This window comes from Saccopteryx bilineata, chromosome 7 (assembly GCF_036850765.1).
Source record: "Saccopteryx bilineata isolate mSacBil1 chromosome 7, mSacBil1_pri_phased_curated, whole genome shotgun sequence".
Classification (NCBI taxonomy): Eukaryota; Metazoa; Chordata; class Mammalia; order Chiroptera; family Emballonuridae; genus Saccopteryx; species Saccopteryx bilineata.
Window position 1 is genome coordinate 13,569,643 of NC_089496.1, and position 21,574 is coordinate 13,591,216.

At 40.7% G+C, this 21,574-nt stretch overlaps 1 protein-coding gene across 2 annotated transcripts in view; it reads left to right on the plus strand.

Annotated features, from left to right (window-relative positions):
• The window catches only part of FAM185A (family with sequence similarity 185 member A), a 61,277-nt gene that overhangs the window by 15,835 nt on the left and 23,868 nt on the right, over positions 1-21,574 (plus strand). For both annotated transcript variants that reach the window (XM_066239863.1, XM_066239864.1), the window contains exon 5: positions 17,045-17,086. In XM_066239863.1, the coding sequence (XP_066095960.1) occupies positions 17,045-17,086 (42 nt within the window). The remainder of the gene's footprint in view (positions 1-17,044; positions 17,087-21,574) is intronic.

Genomic DNA, 21,574 nt, shown 5'->3' on the forward strand with positions numbered 1-21,574 from the left:
TTATAATGTGGTTTTTGTCCTTTCTTTTGTTTATGTGATGAATCACATTGATTGATTTGCGAATATTGTACCAGCCTTGCCTCCCCAGAATAAATCCCACTTGATCATGGTGTATGATTTTTTTCATGTATTGCTGGATCCAGTTTGCTAATATTTTGTTGAGAATTTTAGCATCTAAATTCATCAGGGATATTGGCCTATAGTTTACTTTCTTTGTATTGTCTTTGCCTGGTTTTGGAATCAGAATTATGCTCACCTCATAAAAGGAGCTTGGAAGTTTTCCCTCCTCTTGTATTTTTTTGAAATAGCTTGAGAAGGCTAAGAGTTCTTCCTTGAATGTTTGGTAGAATTCGTCTATGAAGCTATCTTGCCCAGGGCTTTTGTTTGTTGGGAGCTTTTTGATAACTGTTTTGATCTCATTTGTTGTAATCTGTCTATTTAGGTTTTCTGATTCTTCCGGATTGATTTTTGAAAGATTACATTTTTCAAGGAATTTGTCCATTTCACCTAGGTTGTCTAATTTTATGGCATGCAGTTCTCCATACTATTTTCTTATAATCCTTTGTATTTCTGCTGTGTCCATTGTTACTTCTCCACTCTCATTTCTAATTTTATTTATTTGAGTCCTCTATCTTTTTTTCTTGGTGAGTCTGGCTAAGGGTTCATTAATCTTGTTTACTTTTTCAGAGAACCAGCTCTTGGTTCATTGATCCTCTGTATTGTTTTTTTTTTTTTTTTTTTTTTTTTTTTTGTATTTTTCTGAAGCTGGAAACAAGGAGAGACAGTCAGACAGACTCCCGCATGCGCCCGACCGGGATCCACCCGGCACGCCCACCAGGAGTGATGCTCTGCCCACCAGGGGGCGATGCTCTGCCCCTCCGGGGCATCGCTCTGCCGCGACCAGAGCCACTCTAGCGCCTGGGGCAGAGGCCAAGGAGCCATCCCCAGCGCCCGGGCCATCTTTGCTCCAATGGAGCCTTGGCTGCGGGAGGGGAAGAGAGAGACAGAGAGGAAGGAGTGGGGGGTGGAGAAGCAAATGGGCACTTCTCCTATGTGCCCTGGTCGGGAATCGAACCCGGTTCCCCCACACGCCAGGCCAACGCTCTACCGCTGAGCCAACCGGCCAGGGCCCTCTGTATTGTTTTTTTAGTTTCTATGTCATTTATTTCTGCTCTGATTTTTATTATTTCCTTCCTTCTACTTCCTCTACCAGGGGTCCCCAAACTTTTTACACAGGGGGCCAGTTCACTGTCCCTCAGACCATTGGAGGGCTGCCACATACAGTGCTCCTCTCACTGACCACCAATGAAAGACGTGCTCGTACAGGAAGTGCAGCAGGGAGCCAGATAAACGGCCTCATGGGGCTGCGTGCGGCCCGCGGGCCGTAGTTTGGGGACGCCTGCTCTAGACTTTACTTGCTGTTCTTCATCTAGTTCTTTTAGTTGCAGGATTAAAGTGGTTTTTTTTTTAGCTTTTTCTAGCTTCTTCAGGTTTGACTGTAATGCTATAAACTTCCCTCTCAGGACTACTTTTGCTGTTTCCCACATATTTTGAGTTGCTGCATGTTCATTTTCATTTGTTTCAAGTAAATTTTTGATATCTTTCTTGATCTCATTGTTGATCAATTTGTTATTTAATAATATGCTGTTTAGTTTCCAAGTGTTTGAGTGTTTATCAGTTTTTCTATTGTTGATTCTAGTTTTATGCCATTGTGGTCAGAGAAGATGCTTGATATGGTTTCAATCTTCTTAAATTTGTTGAGACTCGTTTTATGCCCTAATGTGTGGCCTATTCTAGAAAATATACCATGCTCACTTGAAAAGAATGTATATTCTTCTGCTTTAGGGTGGAAGGTTCTGAAGATATTTATTAAATCCAGTTGATCTAGTGTATCCCTTAATTTTGCTGTTTCTTTGTTAATTTTCTTTCTTGAGGATTTATCTCTTGATGTTAGTGGGATATTAAAATCCCCTACAATAATAGTATTGCTGTTGTTCTCGCACTTTATGCTCATCAAAATCTGCTTTATGTATTTAAGTGCTCCTGTTGGACTACTCCCTTTATCATTATGTAGTGACCTTCTTTATCTCTTACTATAGCCTTGTTTTAAAGTCCATTTTATCTGATATTTTGCCACCCCAGCTTCTTTTTCATTTCCATTTGCATAAAATTTTTTTTTTCATCCTTTTACCTTTAGTCTATGTGCATTTTTTGTTTTGAGGTGTGTCTCTTGTAGATAGCATATATATGTGTCCTGTTTTCTTATCCATGCAGCTACCCTGTCTTTTGATTATAGTATTTAATTCATTTACATTTAAGGTTATTATTGATATGTAGTTGTTTATTGCCATTTTATCCTTTAAATCTACATTCCTCTTTTACTAGATATTTTTCCCCCTTTGTTTTGTTTACAGTAGGCCCCTTAACATTTCTTGTAGCATTGATTTGGTTTTAATAAATTCCTTGAATTTTTTTTTTTTTTTGTCTGGGAAGCTTTTTATTTCTTCTTCAATTTTATTTATTTTATTTTTTACAGAGACAGAGAGTGAGTCAGAGAGAGGGATAGACAGGGACAGACAGGCAGGAATGGAGAGAGATGAGAAGCATCAATCATTAGTTTTTCATTGTGAGTTGCAACACTTTAGTTGTTCATTGATTGCTTTCTCATATGTGCCTTGCCCGCGGGCCTTCAGCAGACCGAGTAACCCCTTGCTTGAGCCAGCGACCCTGGGTCCAAGCTGGTGAACTTTGCTCAAACCAGATGAGTCTGCACTCAAGCTGGCGACCTCGGGGTCTCGAACCTGGGTCCTTCCGCATCCCAGTTCGACGCTCTATCCACTGCGCCACCTCCTGGTCAGGCTCTCCTTCAATTTTAAATGATAGCCTTGCTGAATAGAGAAATCTTGGTTGTAGGCTCTTGTTCTGCATTACTTTGAATATTTCTTGCCATTCCCTTCTGGCCTCAAGTGTTTCTTTTGAGAAGTTGGATGTCATCTTTATGGGGGCTTCTCTGTAGATGATTGACTGCTTTTGTCTTGCAGCTTTTAGAATTCTTTCTTTATCTCTTAGCTTTGGTATTTTAATTATGATGTGTCTTGGTGTAGGTTTCTTTGAGTTTTTCTTTAATGAGATTCTCTGTGCTTCTTGAACTTGTGTTACTTTTTCCTGCATCAATTTAGGGAAGTTTTCAGCTATGATTTTTCAAATAGATTCTCTCTCTTGTTCTTTCTCTTCTTCAGGAACCCCTTTGATGTGGCTATTGTTTCTCTTCATGTTGTCACAGAGCTCTCTTAGAGTTTCCTCAGACTTTTTGAGCCTCTTTTCTTTTTGCTGCTCTGCTTCTATGCTTTCATTTATCTTGTCCTCTGACTCGCTGACTTGATTCTCAGCTTAATCCATCCTTTTTTAATTCCTTCCAGCATGGTCTTCATTTCTGATATTGTATTTGTCAGTTCTGACTGATTCTTTTTTATTATTGCAATGTCCTTTTTTATACTTGCTATCTCTTTATTTAGGTGCTCATTATGTCCATCCATTGTTGCTCTAATATTTTTGAGTATCCTAACAATCATTATTTTAAACTCTGCATCTGGTGATTGGCGTATTTTCTACTCATTCAAATCTTTTTCTGGCGATTTCTCTTGATTCATTTAGGGTACATTTCTCTGCCTTTCCCTTTTGTCTGTGTATAAGAAGGATGTGGCCACAGAAGTCCGATGGGTGTTTCCTCTGTGTTCCCTAGGTGTGGTCTGTATGCAGGCCCGCCACCACCTCTGATGCTGCCTTGGGCATTCATGCATGGGCGTTGCCTGTGTCAGCCCGCTGCGACAGTTGCTGTGGTTTCTGCCTCGCCTCCGCAGGCGGGACTGTGTTCGCGTGCCTGGGTTGCGAGCCCTGGTGGCCGGCCTCCGCCCTGTCCCACCTGTGTGACTGCGTTCACGTTTTTGGGCTTCAAGCCCTGGCCGGCCCCCTGCCTCTGTCTCGCCCCCATGGGCTGGACTGCACTCCTGCATCTGGGCTAAAAGCCTTAGATGGCCTCAGCCTTTGCCCCACCCCCGCAGGTGGGACTGCGTTGATTTGCCAGGGCTGCAAGCCTAGGTCCTGTGGGTAGGGTTGCACTCCTGTGCTCAGCTGCAGGCCTCAGCCAGTTTCCCGGCTTTCGCCCTGCCCCTGCGGCTGGGTTGCAGGCGGACTGTTCTCACTCGCCGGGCCCTCAGCTGCTTGTCTGACTGCTTTTGTGCACCCCTTCTGCCTCCACGGCCACCCTCAGCCTAGCCCCCGCCGGGTGGGACTGCACTTGTACCAGGTCCGCAGGTGTGGCCAGCCCCTGGCTTTCTTCCCCGCCTACAGGGACTGTGCTTCTGTGTCCCACTGCCGCTGGCCCTCCTGCAAGCACTCAGCAGTGTGAGGGTGGCAATGCAGCTCAGACCTTAGCACTCAATACTGTATCTCTGACGGGCTCCCTGCTTCTAAGTGACTCTGCTCTGCTGTAGCAGGAGAGCTTCTGTTTGGCTGGTAACCTGCTTCCCTTTGCTGATATTGCTGGTTTCAGGGGAAATACTCACTTTAGATTTAGGGGGTGACTCAGCCCAGGGGTTAGGGTGGCTGTCCCTCAGAGTGTTTCTCCCTGTGCCTCCTAGATTACACTCTCTTCCTGCTACTCCGGTCCTCTCAGCTCTCCCCATCCCCAGAGCCCCAGCCAGGTGAGTGGTTGTGAGAGAGGTTTTCTACACGGTCCCTTTAAGAAGAATCCTGGTCTGAGAAATCTGTCTCTCGCAAACAGTATCCTGGCTTGTTTCACAGCTAAATGCTGTCTGTATGCCTCTTCTAGGCTCTGGGGCTACAGGCTGGGGTTTTGTTTTTGGGGCCCAGGACCCTCCCTTCTCTGCTAAACTCACTTCCCGCCACACGAGTCTCTCCCGGCTGCCGTTCACTCCCGGGATTTGGGCAGCCCTCTCCGTGTTTCTGCTTTTCCTACCAGTCTCAGTGTGGCTTCTTCAGTGTTCCTTGGTTAAAGAGTCCTCTTAGTTTCGTCCAAAGTTGGTTTTTCCAGATGATGGTTCTTAAAATTAAGTTGTAATCCACTTTGGTTCTGGGAGGTGGAAGTTGGTACATCCGCCTTCTCCATTATTATCTTGCCGCCTCTCTGATGAAGGTATTTTATGTGTATTAGTATTGGCAGCAGGCCCTTTCAGTACCCTGCTATTGTCAGTTTTCTTTGATTAAATATCATCTTGTGACTTTCAAAACATGTTTTACAGAAAAGTAATATTAGTTAATTCATTTCATTGAAAGAAAAGAGAAGAAGATAATTGTGAAGAAAAATGACAAAGGGCCTGCGATGATTCAGTGTCACTCAGCATGCTTCTTAAATTTTCAGGTAGCAGATATTTCAAGTCTAGGTATGTTTTCTAAAATATACACAGATAGAATTAATTCACTTATCCTGGCAAGAAGTACAGTGTATACAGATCTGCTTAAATACCTTTTGGACCATTTTCCAGGGAGTATAGTCTGAACTTTTTCCATATATAGACCTCTTGGCCAACTCCTATAAGAAAGCTGACTGTTGGGATCTATACACTTTGGCAAAACTTCCAGATTTTGGTCAGGAGCGTGAATTATTAGGTGATACTGGAAGGTGTGGCTAGTGCTAGCCAAGTAGTGTAGCAGATTGGCAATTAGTTTTACAGTTAAAAAAATGTTAGGAAATTAGTATTTCTATTCTTGAAATGGTTCCTGAACCTTAATTTAATAGTTAAACGTTATCAACCATTCTTGTAATGTTATATTAGAGCCCAAAGTAGCTTGAGTCCAGTGGAGCTGTATCCAGATAAAGTGAATAGTTTTCTTACTTGTTTATTTATTTATTTTTTCCTCTACTGTGCCTTGAATAGTTTTGATAATTTTAAACTCTTCATATTTTAACAATGACTTTATAAGCATTGCATTTCTGTTAATTGCAATTAAAAGTACTATAGTTAATACATTGAGTAGCTTTTACTGGTAAAGCAATACCTTATCAAGTCATTTAACACCCACAATAACAACAGCTCTGCTCAGTGCTTTATACCATGTTTCCACTAAGTTCATTAATGTTTAATTGTTTTTCTTTCAGACAAGAATTGGATTTGGTACAGTTTGTCATTAATAGCTTACATGATAGTAAAACAGATGCACTTTTCTGAGGTAGTCTTCAAAATACTCTAGGTATGTTGTTTGCTTAAAGTAGCTAAATGGAAACAAATTGTAGGGATAAAAGTTTAAAGTTCCTTAGCCTTTGTAAAACCTTTTATATTTACTGACTTTTCATATGGTCAAATACCTTTCCTTGGGTTGTTTAAATCTGAGTCAGACCTAGATCTCTTTTGGACTGTTGTCTCAGGAGAGCAGACTCTCAGATGAACATTAGAGTGCAGCAAATTTGCTAGGAGGCCTTTTGGGACCAGTGCCATGCAAAGGAAGGAAGCCCAATTTCCAGAGAAGTTGGACTGTGATACCGCCTCAGCAACCCCAGAGGGAGCTCTGAAGCTGAGGTGGTCGTTATGATTGTCTCAAGTTGGGGTAAAGGTAGCTGAACCTTTATATCCCCAATCATTATATTATTGGACAAGGACTAGGCTCAGAGCAGGCCTGCCTTAGGCCAGCTTGTAGTGTGTGGGTCCTTGACTTTGTGCAAGAAAAATTTCACAATACGAGTTGTGATTTGGGGAGTACATTCATTAAAGATGGGAAGAGCTAACAAAGAAAGGGCTTAGAATAGAAGAAGCAACAGGAAAGAGTATAGGTGGGGCTCTGCTTTGGCTCCCTAGAAACAGGAAAGAAGTGAGCTGAGGTGGGGCTGCTGTCAGCTCACTGGAAAGAGAAAGGGGCCTCGAGACAGGTTCCGGGGATAAGCCCAGGAAGAGCTGCTGCTGCCCACTGCTCCCCTGGTTGCAGTCTTGCTGGGACCTTTGGGAGAAAGAAAGTAAAAGGTTCATGCCTAGAAAAGGCATGGGTGTGCTCCAGAGAGAGCCCACATTCAGATCCTTTGTCATGAGGGTTTTTGTTCTGCACAAGAATCTTAAAGGATGGTTTCAACAGAATATTCATAAGCTTTTCAGGTACGTTTTTTAAAATATGCTGATGCATCAAAATGAGCATATATAGGAGTTTGGAATTATTTTCTGGTCAGCTTCGCTGCTTTACTTTTATCTTGGGTCTGTCTGCCTCTAACTGGGTTTTGTTATATGTTCCCCTGACTTCATCTGTCCTTGGGTTTGGCTGGCACAAATGGCATTAATTGGATCTCTGTTCTCTATCTTTATGACCAGGGTGATTTAAGCTATTTATTCTCTGGTTGAGGAGGAAAAGTGTAAACCATTTGTTCTCAAGTGTCCTTAGTTAGGGAAGAAAAGATCGTGTGATTCACTAGCTGTCTGTAAACTGGTCAAATTGTTTGCCTTTGTTTAATTAGTCTCAGTTTCCACATTCCACTTGTCCAGGAATTTTCCTAGCTTCTTACTGTATTGCCTCATTTAGATGCAAGCTGCCTCAGGAAGGAGTATGAGTTTGGGTCAAAATGGCTGTGCCTATTTGAGCCCCTAAGAGAGCTGACAGATGAGGGGTGTCTACCAGCAACAATCCGAACAGCTAGGAAAATAAGCCCTTCCATTTTAAAGGGGGTTCTGGATGATGAATCATGGTACCCACTATAGGTGTATTGATTGATTCATATACAGAATGAGGCAATAGTAGGTTTACAGTTGTGAGTATAAGAAAAACAGTTTATTCTTGTATTATTATTTATCAATTGTACTAGTTTGCACATGAACAAGTGTAAAACTACTTTTGTTTCACCCTGTATTTTCTAGTAGTAAGTACTGGGCAATGAATAAGCTAACTGGGCAGTAATATTTACTATTTGTAAAGTTGGTAGAATCAAAATTGTTAAGTATATATGCCTTCTAATACAAAAGGAACTAGTTTATTCATTGAGTCAACAAATAGGTACTTGGATAGTCTTTAAATAAAAGGTTTTGTGACAGTTTTACTATTTTTATTTCCTTCTAAGTTATCAAAAATTAGATTGTGTTAAATACATTTTATTATATTCTGCTATTTGAGTATTTATGATTTTAAAGAATTTTATACATATATATAATATATATGTATTTGCATATATTGTACCAAATATATTTTAAATATTTATCTATCTATCTATCTATCTATCTATCTATCTATCTAGTTTCCTGAGAAAGTAAAGCTTGAAATGTTTTATTGGGATTGGTTTTACTTATAACATAATTTAAACATATTGATTAAGTTTAATATGTAGGAGTACTCATGACAGTTTTATTTTAGGTTTTATATTTAACTTATTGTTTGGAGAATGTAATTGATGAATAAAATTTCATTTTAAACAGATTCCCTATATAACTTAGAGTCTCATTTTAGTTTTTTGGGAACATACATTGATAAATAAATTGCTGAGTATTAGTTCCCTCATTTTCTTAGTACTTCAAAAGTCCTTTGTTCCCCAAAGATTTAACAATATGTACATGCGTAAGCTCTTCCTTAAATAATCACCTTGGATTTTAGAAACTTTCACAGAAAAGTTACATTAATGATACAAATTCAGTTAACTTTGACAGCACTGAGAATTTCATAAAGAAATGTCCTATTTTGCCTAAAGAAGGACAAGTAGTCACTAGTTAATTTCTAAATCTGCCTTGTAAATTTAGAAAGAATAATATAAACTTTTAAAAGAAAGAAGCTTTTATAGGATTAAACAATTTTTTACGAAGTTTATGAAACTGCTTTGTTCAAATTTTAGTATTTAAGTTTATTGTGAAACTTTGGTTTATCATTTTGACCTATGATAATGCTATGTTAATATTGAATCTGGACTTACAGTGTTTTTATGTGAAATACTAGAAAGGAATTACAACTTCCTTTGTAGTATAGACAACATAGATTTTTTCTTCAGGATTTAGACATGTGATACAAAACGTTGCTATTCCACACAACATTGGGTTTGGTTCAGCTCCTTGCAGTCATGGCTCCTGCCATAAAGGTGATGCTGCCACCTTCAGAGTATGACCTCCAATTTTCCTTGAAAAGAAGTACGATCAGAGGGTATCATGTGAGAAATTTCAGAAACCAGTCCTACCAGTGCATACATTTATCCTGTCATATACTTTTATCCAGGATATTTTTGAGTTTATCTGACTATAAGAGGTGGCAATACAGAGTTTAGTCTTGTTCTAAAGAAGGAGAAAAGCGCACATATATAGAGGTTACTGGTAGTTTTTGTCAAATCTTGTATTTGTAATTGCTCTTTTCAAACTTCTATGACAGGGGTCGGGAACCTTTTTGGGTGAGAGAGCCATAAACGCCACAAATTTTAAAATGTAATTCCATGAGAGCCATACAACGACCCGTGTACATTACGCATTATCAAATAAAAATTTGGTGTTGTCCCGGAGGACAGCTGTGATTGGCTTCAGCCACCCGCAACCATGAACATGAGCGGTAGGAAATGAATGGATTGTAATACATGAGAATGTTATATATTTTTACCATTTTTTTTATTAAAGGTTTGTGTGCGTGCCAAATGCAGCCATCAAAAGAGCCACATCTGGCTCGCGAGCCATAGGTTCCTGATCCTTGTTCTATGAGTTCCTGATTTTTCCACCCCCTTGGTAATCTCTAAGATTTCATCCTTGTTCCATTCTTTCTCTACTTTCTTTACCTTGGGCATCTAATACACTTTGTGTCTTAACTACCCTTGTATTCTAATGACTCAGATCTATATTTCTAGTCTTGACTTCCAACTTACACATCTATCAGCTTGCTGGAGACATAGCCATTTAGATCTTTACAGGCATATCAAACTCAACATTTCTAACTCATTCCTCCAACTTTTCCACCTCTTCCAACCCCATCCATATTGTGTCCTTCCATTTTATTTTCAAAATTAAAAAAAATTTTTTGTGTGTGTGTGACAGAGAGAGGGACAGATAGGGACAGACAGGAATAGAGAGAGATGAGAAGCATCAATTTTTCATTGTGGCACCTTAGTTGTTCATTGATTGCTTTCTCATAGGTGTCTTGACCTGGGGGCACAGCAGACCAAGTGACCCCTTGTTCAAGCCAGCAACATTGGGCTCAAGCTAGTGAGCTTTGCTCAAACCAGATGAGTCTGCACTCAACCCGGCGACCTCGAGGTTTCAAACCTGGGTCAACCGCATCCTAGTCCGAAGCTCTATCCACTGCACCACCGCCCGGTCAGGCTGTGTCCCTCCATTTTTATTTCCATTTGCTGTTTCTGAAATGCCATGTATCTGACTCCTTAAACTGACAATCTAAAAATAATATTGGCATACCTTGGAGATAGTGTAGGTTTAGTTCCAGATCACTATAATAAAGTGAATATCTCAATAAAGGAAGTTATAATCTTTTTTTTTTTTTTTTTTTTTTTTACAGAGACAGTGAGAGTCAGAGAGAGGGATAGATAGGGACGAACAGACAGGAACGGAGAGGGATGAGAAGCATCAACTATTAGTTTTTCGTTGCAACACCTTAGTTCATTGATTGCTTTCTTATATGTGCCTTGACCGTGGGGCTACAGCAGACTGAGTAACCCTTTGCTCAAGCCAGCGACCTTGGGTCCAAGCTGGTGAGCTTTGCTCAAACCAGATGAGCCCTTGCTCAAGCTGGCAACCTCAGGGTCTCAAACCTGGGTCCTCCGCATCCCAGTCTGACGCTCTATCCACTGCGGCACCGCCTGGTCAGGCTATAATCCTTTTGTTGGTGGCGGGTCTTGCCTTCAGTTTTGGGGAGAAGAAAGCCACACCTGTGAAGCACAATAAAACGAGGTACCTGTACTAAATCCCTCTTTCCCTTTTGTTCCACATCTATAATCAGTTACCAACTATAGGTAGGTTTTAGCATCTTAATATTTGTTCAGTCTGTCCCATCTTTTTCCTTTCTAACTTCTGTTCAACTTCAGATTCTTGTCATCTCTTGCCTTAACTCTAGCAATAACTTTGTTTCCAGACTTGCCTTCTTCAAATTTATCCTTTTCACTATAGCAATGGTTGTTTATTATAAATGCACATTGAACATGGTATTCTCTTAGACCTTTCCTCAGTGACCTGGCTAACTTACCATTTACCTCTTCTGACTCTATGCTGTGTCTTCCAGAATTGCAGTCTCTTACTTTTCCTGTATACCTTCTTACTTGTTTTATACTTCTGAGTCCTTGATCAGAGCCTTTGATCATGCTGATTATTCTGTTTGTAGTCTTCTAAAGTTCTTTCCCCAGCCTTCTTCATCCCATTGGCTTTTAGTAATCTTCTAGTACTCAGCTAAAGCATCCTCTAATCTCTGGCTGTCCATTGACCCATAGATTCTTGCCTAATTACACACACTTCAGTAGCAAAGATCATGTTTTATTCATCTATATATTCTTAGCATTTAGCACTGTGGTTTGCAAATAGCAAGTGCCTCCCTTTCTGCTTCTCCACCCTCCAAAAAATAAAACACAAAAGAGAATTTTAACTTTTAAGGATATTTGATTGTTCTGCTTGGTTTCTGTAAGAATATGTACTGTTTTAACTGTTGCCACATTTCTTTTAGTGAAGAAAAATAAACTAATATTTCTTTTTAAATTGATAGCTTATTTTTCCCTCTGACCATGCTAGAATGAAGAATTGCTAGCTAAGAAAAACTATATTTTTCTTAAACACAGGGGTTTGTGGGAAAACCGTGTGACTCGAGAGTGGCATAAGCACGCATGGTTACTACAGACCACGCGGCACGTGCTTATCGGGAAGAAGGCTCTTACAAGATCTGCTCCTCTCAGATAGCTGATTGATTTATTGTTTCCAGAGATTGGGGAGTAAGTGAAAACAATACAGAAAATGTGCTAATAATGCCCATTTGGTTGATTTGTGTACTTTAAAATACTCTTACCTTATTCCACAAAGTATTTGAGGTAAGAGGCCCATTTTGTATATTCTAATGATTTTGGAATGTTACTATTTAGGGTAGAGATTTTCTAAAAATTTTGATATAAGTTGAAAAATATTTTTTGTTGCTTTAAAATCTTTTAGCATTGACAAAATATTTTGAAATACTTTCTATATTTACAAATATTTCTTATTTACATCATTTTCTTGTTCTATTATGGTTTTACTGTACTGTACTCTAACATTCAAAAAAGCTATAGTCTCAGACTTTATACTAGGTCTCACTATAATATGAACTAGTACTTATTCTTTTTTTTTTTTTTTTTTTTTTTTGTATTTTTCCAAAGTTAGAAGCAGGGAGGCAGTTGGACTCCGGCATACGCCCAACCAGGATCCAGCTGGCATGCCCACCAGGGGCGATGCTCTGCCCATCTGGGGTGTTGTTCCATTGCAGCCGCAGCCATTCTAGCGCCTGAGGCAGAGGCCATGGAGCTGTCCTCAGCACCTGGGCAACTTTGCTCCCATGGAGCTATGGTTGTGGGAGGGGAAGAGAGAGATAAAGAGAAAGGAGAAGGGGAAGGTGGAGAAGCAGATGGGCGCTCCTCCTGTGTACCCTGACCAGGAATCGAACCTGGGACTTCCACACGCCGGGCTGATGCTCTACTGCTGAACCAACCGACCAGGGCAACTAGTCCTTTAAGAATTTAAAGCTTCTACTTTATGGTTCTAAGAACCATTATTTTCTTGAGATTGCTTTACTTTCCTCATGAGCACTAATGATATACTCTTTAAGAAAGACCATATTTTTATGAAAAAAATCTTCAAGTTTTGCTTCATTCATTGAAGATTAGTATAAGAGAATAAAGCTGTTTTGAGTACAGTGGCCTTGTAGTATAACTTGATGTCCGGAAGTGTGATACCACCCACTTTATTCTTCTTTTTCAAGATTGCTGAGGCTATTCGTGTTCTTTCTTGGGTTCCATATGAATTTTTGGAATATTTGTTCCATATCTTTGAAGTATGTTCTTGGTATTTTAATGGGAATTTCATTGAATTTATTAATTGCTTTGGGTTATATGGACATTTTAATGATGTTTATTCTTCCTAGCCATGAACATGGTATATGCTTCCACTTGTTTGTATCTTCCTTGATTTTTTTTATCAATGTTTTATAATTTTTCAAGTACAGGTCTTTAACCTCCTTGGTTAAATTTACTGCTAGGTATTTTATTTTTTTGTTGTAATAGTGAAGGGGATTGTTATCTTAATTTCCCTTTCAGACACATCATTGTTGGTGTATAAACATGCCTCTGATTTCTGAGTATTAATTTTATATCCTGCCGCCTTGCTGAATTCATTTATCAAGTCCAGTCGTTTTTTGACTGCTACCTTAGGGTTTTCTAGGTACAGTATCATATCATCAGCAAATAATGCTAGTTTTATTTCTTTTTCAATTTGGACGCCTTTTTATTTCTTCTTCTTGTCTAATTGCTGTGGCTAGGACTTCCAGAACTATATTGAATAAGAGTGGTGAAAGGGGCCCTGGCCGGTTGGCTCAGTGGTAGAGCGTCGGCCTGGTGTGCGGAAGTCCTGGGTTCGATTCCTGGCCAGGGCACACAGGAGAAGCGCCCATCTGCTTCTCCACCCCTCCCCCTCTCCTTCCTCTGTCTCTCTCTTCCCCTCCTGCAGCAAGGCTCCATTGGAGCAAGGATGGCCCTGGGCGCTGGGGATGGCTCTTTGGCCTCTGCCCCAGGCACTAGAGTGGCTCTGGTCGCAACAGAGCGACGCCCCGGAGGGGCAGAGCATCACCCCTTGGTGGGCAGAGCATCGCCCCCTGGTGGGCGTGCCGGGTGGATCCCGGACGGACGCATGCGGGAGTCTGTCTGACTGTCTCTCCCCGTTTCCAGCTTCAGGAAAAAAAAAAAAAAAAGAGTGGTGAAAGGGTACCCCTGCCTTGTTCCTGATCTTATGGGAACTGCTTTTAACTTTTGCCCGTTGAGTATGATGTTGGCTGTGGGCCTGTCATAGATGGCCTTTATCATGTTGAGGTATGTTCAGTGTATTCCCACTTTGCTGAGAGTTTTGAACATAAATGGGTGCTGGATATTATCGAATGCTTTTTCTGCATCTGTTGACATTATAATGTGGTTTTTGTCCTTTCTTTTGTTTATGTGATGAATCACATTGATTGATTTGCAAATATTGTACCATCCTTGCCTCCCCAAAATAAATCCCACTTGATCATGGTGTATGATTTTTTTCATGTATTGTTGGATCCAGTTTGCTAACATTTTGTTGAGAATTTTAGCATCTAAATTCATCAGGGATATCGGCCTATAGTTTTCTTTCTTTGTGTTGTCTTTGACTGGTTTTGGAATCAGAATTATGCTCGCCTCTCAAAAGGAGCTTGGAAGTTTTCCCTCTTCTTGAATTCTTTGAAATAGCTTGAGAAGGATGAGTTAGTTCTTCTTTGATTGTTTGGTAGAATTTGCCTGTGAAGCCATCTGGCCCAGGGCTTTTGTTTGTTGTGAGTTTTTTGATAACTGTTTTGATCTCATTTGTTGTAATTGGTCTATTTAGGTTTTCTGATTCTTCCAGGTTGATTATTGAAAGATTACATTATTCAAGGAATTTGTCCATTTCACCTAGGTTTTCTAATTTTTGGCATACAGTTCTTCATAGTATTTTCTTACAATCCTTTGTATTTCTGCTGTGTCCATTGTTACCTCTCCACTCTCATTTCTAATTTTATTTATTTGAGTCCTCTCTCTTTTTTTCTTGGTGAGTCTGGCTAAGGGTTTATCAATCTTTTTTTTTTTTTTGTATTTTTGTATTTTTATTTTGTATTTTTTTGTATTTTTTTTGTATTTTTTTGTATCTTTATGATTTCCATGTCCTTTTTGATGCTTTCATTTTCTTTATTGAAGTTTTCATAAAGTCCATCTATTGCAGCTTTGAGATCTTTAAGCATCCTAAAATTCATTATTTTATCCTCTGCATCAGTAATTTGATTACTTCTGATTCATCCAAGACTTTATCAGAGGATTTATCTGGTTGAATCATATGACTAATGCTTCTCTGCCTACTCATTATTCTCTATGACTTGTAGGCTTCTTCCATTTGTGATCTCCTTACGTAGTAGAGCCTCTTTGAAGTCCTGATTTGTTTGTTTTCTTAACTCAGTGGTAGTCTTGTTTACAGATCTCAGCAGGGCGCTTATTTTAAGCTGTATCCAGGAATGTGGTGGGTGTAACCTGAGACTCTGAAGGCCCCATCTGCCAGCTTCTCTCCAGGGGCGGGTGCTTTCTTCCTTTCAGTAGGGGGAGGTGTATCTCAGATCTCCATGGAGATCTGAGTTACTGTCCCTTTTCCCCACTTCCTGTTTTGAGCTGTGTTGTTGCTCTGATTGGAACTGGAGAGCTTTCTGGAGGTGGTTCACCCAGAACCACTTTATGCTTGTGCTTTGTTGAGGGTTCTACCCCACCTCCAGCTATGGGTGCCTCTGCACTGGATGAGTCAGCTTCTCAGGACATCCCATACATTCCTCTGCCTGTCACTGGCTGTCTCTCTCTCCCCACTTTCATTTTGGAAGACAAGCCAGCCCTCTTAGCACACCTTGTTCCCAGGTCCACAGACAAGTGGCTGTGTGCGATATTTTCTGCTCTTCTTGTAATGAGAGCCCTTCTGGCCTCTCAGCCTAACCCTACCTTCACTCCCGGAAGCAGGGGAGCCTCCCCACCAGTGGCTTGGAGCTCCCTACCAGGCTCAGTGTGGCTTCTTTTTTGCTCCTTAGTTTTTGAGACCTGTTCTTTTTTTTTTTTTTTTTTTCTTCATTTTTCTGAAGCTGGAAACAGGGAGAGACAGTCAGACAGACTCCCGCATGCGCCCGAAGGGATCCACCAGGCACGCCCACCATGCGGGGGCGCTCTGCCCACCAGGGGGCGATGCTCTGCCCATCCTGGGCATCGCCATGTTGTGACCAGAGCCACTCTAGCGCCTGGGGCAGAGGCCACAGAGCCATCCCCAGCGCCCAGGCCATCTTTGCTCCAGTGGAGCCTCGGCTGCGGGAGGGGAAGAGAGAGACAGAGAGGAAGGCGTGGCGGAGGGTTGGAGAAGCAAATGTGCGCTTCTCCTGTGTGCCCTGGCCGGGAATCGAACCCGGGTCCTCCGCACGCTAGGTCGACGCTCTACCGCTGAGCCAACCGGCCAGGGCCGAGACCTGTTCTTTTAATCCAAAGTTGGTTTTTCACGCTGGTTGTTCCTAAATTAACTTGTAATCCAGTTTGGTGGTGTGAGCTGGGAGCCTGTGCGTCTGCCTACTCTGCTGCCATCTTGGTTCTCTTCCTTTTTAATGTAGTTTTGGAGTTACAGTAGAAACTTCAGTATGGCTTATACCTTCAGTGCAGTAAATATGGGTAGTTTGGCTCTAGAACAATTATACATACAAACACACATATGAAGAAATAACCTACTATTTTTGATATTGGAGGAAAGAGGTGGTAATGTCCCATACTTGTTCTGTTAAATATGTTTTCATTGAAAGATGGAAATTTGTTAGTCCTATTTCAATATATTCATTATTTCTGCCCCAAATCTCTTTAATTCTTGGACAAAACCCACTTCAACATATAGGCATGGTATACTGACCTGAAAAATAATAGTAATTATAGATTTTTTACTACTACTTGGTTCAAAACTTGGATTTGTGTAGTATGATAAATATGGTGATATTGGGTTGAAAATGCATAGTCAGTGCATTTAAGTAATTTTTTCATTTATGGATCTTAGAAGTATGATGTTTCTTCCACGTTTCCCAGAATGTATGGTGGTATTTTTTGTAGTTATGGTATAAAAGCTTAAGGTGGGGCGGAGGAAGAAAGAGTGCATAGATAGATGCCTAAAAGCTCTTTATTTCAGAGTTACAACTAACTGTCTTGATTGGTGTGTGGTACTGAGAAAATTTGCCAAAAACAACGTTATTAAATAACATTGTGATTATCCAGCTATATTTTAGAATACCATATAACATAGTTTCTTTCTATATTATTCCTGATATATAAAATTGCCTTTTATTTTTCTCTATTTTATAGGTAATATAACATTACAGAGCAAGATGGGTAACATCACAGTAGGTACGTACTAAAAGGCTTGTTGGTAAATTTTGCATGTTTTTAAAAATAGCCATATTATTTGATATTTTGTTTGGATAAAGTCTACAGTTTAGCTGATGACTTGATAGGATCCTGATATGCAAGTTAAATATAGGCAGACCCAATGTATGAATATGTGAAGTTATTTCTGGAAATTTATTGGTTCATCATCCTATAAGTGTATAATTATAAGTTTGGCATCAATCAGAATAGTGTTAGAATTCTGATTTCACCACTTTCTACACATGTTGCTAACTTGCACTGACTTCTCTGTGCCTCAATTTTCACATCTGAAAAAAATAGAAATAGTAAGTACCTATCATATAGGGTTGTTACAGGATTAAACAAGATTTTGTGTGTGTGTGTGTGTGTGTGTGTGTGTGTGTGTGTATAGTAGTTTAGCACAGTGTCTGACATGGTAAAATTCAACAAATAACAGCCATTATTATTATTATTTTAAATATTTTATTTATTGAGTTTACAGAGAGAGGAGGGGAGAGCAAGAAGTACCAACTCATAGTTCCTTCACTTTAGTTGTTCACTGGTTACTTATCATATGTGCCTTGACCAGGTGAGCCCAGAGTTTCAAACCAGCGACCTCACCATTCCAAGTCAATGCTCTATATACTGTGCCTCTGCTGGTCAAGCGATTTTATTATTGTTTTATTGATTGATTTGAGAGAGGGGGGAGAGAGAGAAGCATTGACTTGTCGTTCCACTTATTTATGCATTCATTGGCTGACTCTTGCATGCGCCCTTACCAGAGATTGAACTCACAACTTTGGCATATTGAGATAACGCTCCAACCAACAGCTACCCAGCCAGGGCCATTTTTATTCTTGTTATTGTTCTAATTCTAGGCCAGAAATAATAGTGGTTAATGGTACTTTAGACCTGATCACCACATGTGATGCTGTGCCTGCTGGAGGAAAACGTTCAGATTTCAAGAAAGTTTAGCTAGAGCTTTTCTTTGTCCCAGCTCGCTTCTGCTTGCCTATTGGGCAAGGTACACTCTGAGCTTTCTGAGTGGTGGTGGTTTTTTCTCCTTAGAGGGTAGGGGGTTTGGGATAGGAAACTGGGAGCTTTGTGGGAGAGCAGTGAATTAGAGCCAATATGAATGCCCAGGACATCCTGGTTTTATACTTTTTGACATTTTACAATTTTCCTTTTATTTATTTTATGACAGAGACAGAAAGAGAGAGAGTCAGAGAGAGGGACAGATAGGGGCAGACAGACTGGAAGGGAGTTGAGAAGCATCAGTTCCTCATTGTGGCACTTTAGTTGTTTGTTGATTGTTTTCTCATATGTGCCTTGACGTGGAGTGGAGGGCTACAGCAGAGTGAGTGACCCCTTGCTCAAGCCAGCAACCTTGGAGTCAAGCTGGTGAGCCTTGCTCAAACCAGATGAGCCCGCACTCAAGCCGTTGACCTCGGGGTTTTGAACCTGGGTCCTCCGCATCCCAGTCTGGTGCTCTATCCACTGTGCCACCGTCTGGTCAGGCACATATTTTCTTTCTTTGTGCTGATTGAAATAGTGTGTCCAACAATGTTTTTTACTATCTGTAAAGCCAGTAGCCAGGGCCACCATCACAGCCGCCTGGCCCATGCAGGTTCGCATTTGATTTGAACAGACGATAATGAAACAACGGAGCCAAGAACTGGTGGGCCATTAGCTTTAATCCTAGCTTGCACCCGGTGGGCAAGAAATACACACAGTGGGAAAACACTTTTCTTTCTATTCAGGCTTCCAAAGTCACTGACTTATCTGAGTTTCCTAGAATCAAAGGTTTCTATCTCACCAGCCTTATTCACCTCTGTTCCCCATGTCCTTCTCTCTGCACAAACTGGCTTCTCCTCCAGAACTCCGCCATCTTGGCTGCTTCTCCTCTCCTCTACATGGCCTTTCTCTGCTCTCCTCCATCATGGGCTCCTCTGCCCCATTTTTATAGTGTAGAAATCAAAACCTTTAATCCAATATACAAACAAGGAAGTCTCTGATACAAAGTCACTTATCTGAGGCCTAATGGGATTCCTCATGAGAGTGCACCACATCCTATCATGCAACAGTCAAGGGTGTGGGGAAAAGCTTAGTCTTAAAGCTAAGCTTTAGGGCAGCAGTTCTCAACGTGTGGGTCGCGACCCCGGCGTGGGTCAAACGACCAAAACACAGGGGTCGCCTAAAGCCATTGGAAAATACATCACGACCCACAGGTTGAGAACCACTGCCTTAGGGTATAATGATCTTGCCTGCTTACAGCCTGTCCCCCACACCCAATGCAAGCTATAAGCGAGCAAACATATATATCATATTTACGAACTTATTTGACCAACACTATCATTTCTGGATTATCTGGTTTAAAGTGCACATCCTTCTTGAAGTTTTCTAGAGATGTTTTATGTTGAATGGGGATAAGTAGAAGATAAAGGCTTCCTCAGTGATAATTATAAATCACTTTAACTAAGACATGACAGAAAGACTTAACCTGTTTTCCAGTGGCAAATCAATATTTACTGTAGAATCTTCAAGCCATTTCAGCAGAGAACACACCTGAGACTAGTAAGGGAAGTTTCTAGGGTGGAAAAGAGGTACACTGGCAAGAAGCTGAGCTAGCTGGGGAGAACTTTGAGCCATGGGTGGAGTTTGTAGCAATAAAGAAGGAGGGGGAAGCAAATATTCAAAATTCAGAGGTACAGGATACTACTCACTGGCAGTCCTTTAGGCAGACATGAAGTTGAGGAATATAATATAAATGCTGGTGTTATTTTTGCATGGAAATGTGGGAAAATAAATGGAAAACCATTCCCTCTAAAATTGTAAATTAATGGTTATTTATCCATACTGGAAAGAATAGCAATAGAAAGGGTGAAATGTGTAGTAATGTACATTTTTGAGGATGGTTTCATACTCTGTATAAGTGGTTAACATTATGAATTCTTGTTAATTTCCCTATAAACTTTCCCCTTTTCCCACTATTAAGTATTAGAGGAATTTTAAGGCAAGATATTTTATTTTTCTTAGATAAATCTGTTGACTCAAAGAAAATTACCTGAGCCCAGAGTTAAGAAATATCTTATAGATATTCAGTTAGAAATTAATATTGCCTTGAGAAAGTAAGTTTTTTCATTTCTTTTCTTTTTTTTACAGAGACAGAGAGAGAGTCAGAGAGAGGGATAGCTAGGGACAGACAGATAGGAATGGAGAAAGATGAGAAGCATCAATCATCAGTTTTTCATTGCTACACCTTAGTTGTTCATTGATTGCTTTCTCATATGTACCTTGACCGTCGGGCTACAGCAGACTGAGTAACCCCTTGCTCGAGCCAGTGACCTTTGGCCCAAGCTGGTGAGCTTTGCTCAAACCAGATGAGCCCGTGCTCAAGCTGGCGACCTTGGGGTCTCGAACAGGGGTTCTCCACGTCACAATCCGATGCTCTATCCACTGCGCCACCGCCTGGTGAGAAGTTTTTTCATTTCTATAAGCAAGAATTATATACCTAACTGTATATTACTTGGGCTTTAGAAAAAGAGCCCATTTCAGTAAATTGGTAAATTTCTTTGTCTTAAACAGAATCAAAAAATATTTTTTTTTTGAGGAAAAGCTTATTTCCTTAAACAAAGTGGTTTGCGTTAGGTGTCAGCAGACTTTGTGTATAAAGGGCCAGAAAATAAATATTCTTGGCTTTCTGGGTCACACAGTCTATTTGTACTAATCAACCCTGTCATTTTAACATAAAAGCTGCCATTAATAATACAGAAATAAATGGATGGATGCATCTATGTTGTAGTAAAACTCTATTAATCAAAATAAGAGGTGGTGTAGTAAGGTAACAAAAAGCTGCAAAATTAATATTGATATTTGTAAAGCCAGGAGCCAGGGCCAGGGCCACTATCACAGCAGCCTTCTGGTCCATGCAGGTTCGCATTGGATTCGGACAGTCGGCAAAGAAACAGCGGAGCCAAAAACTGGTGGGCCATAGTCTTTAATTCTAGCTTGCACCCGGTGGGCTAGTAAAAATACACACTGGGCTCCAAAACCCAGTCACATTCAGTGCTCACAAAGCTACTGACTTATCCGAGTTTCCTAGAATCAAAGGTTTCTAGCTCACCAGACTTATTCACCTCTGTTCCCCATCTCCTTCCTTATCCCAGATACAAACTCTACACAAACTGGCATCTCACTCAGCACTCCGCCATCTTGGCTGCTTCTCCTGGCCTCCTCCACGTGGCCTTTCTCTGCTCTCCTCTGCTCTCTCTTCTAATCTCAGGAACCAAGCGAGCAAACTCTCGCTCCGTTCCCATTTTATAGTGTAGAAATCCAAACCCTTAATCCAATATACATAATGGGGAAGTCTCTAATACAAAGTCACTTCTCTGAGGCATGATAGGATTGTACCACCTCACACCAAAAAGGGTGGGACAGGCTTAATCCCAAAACCAAGCCTCAGGCTACAACAATTCTCAACACACATTA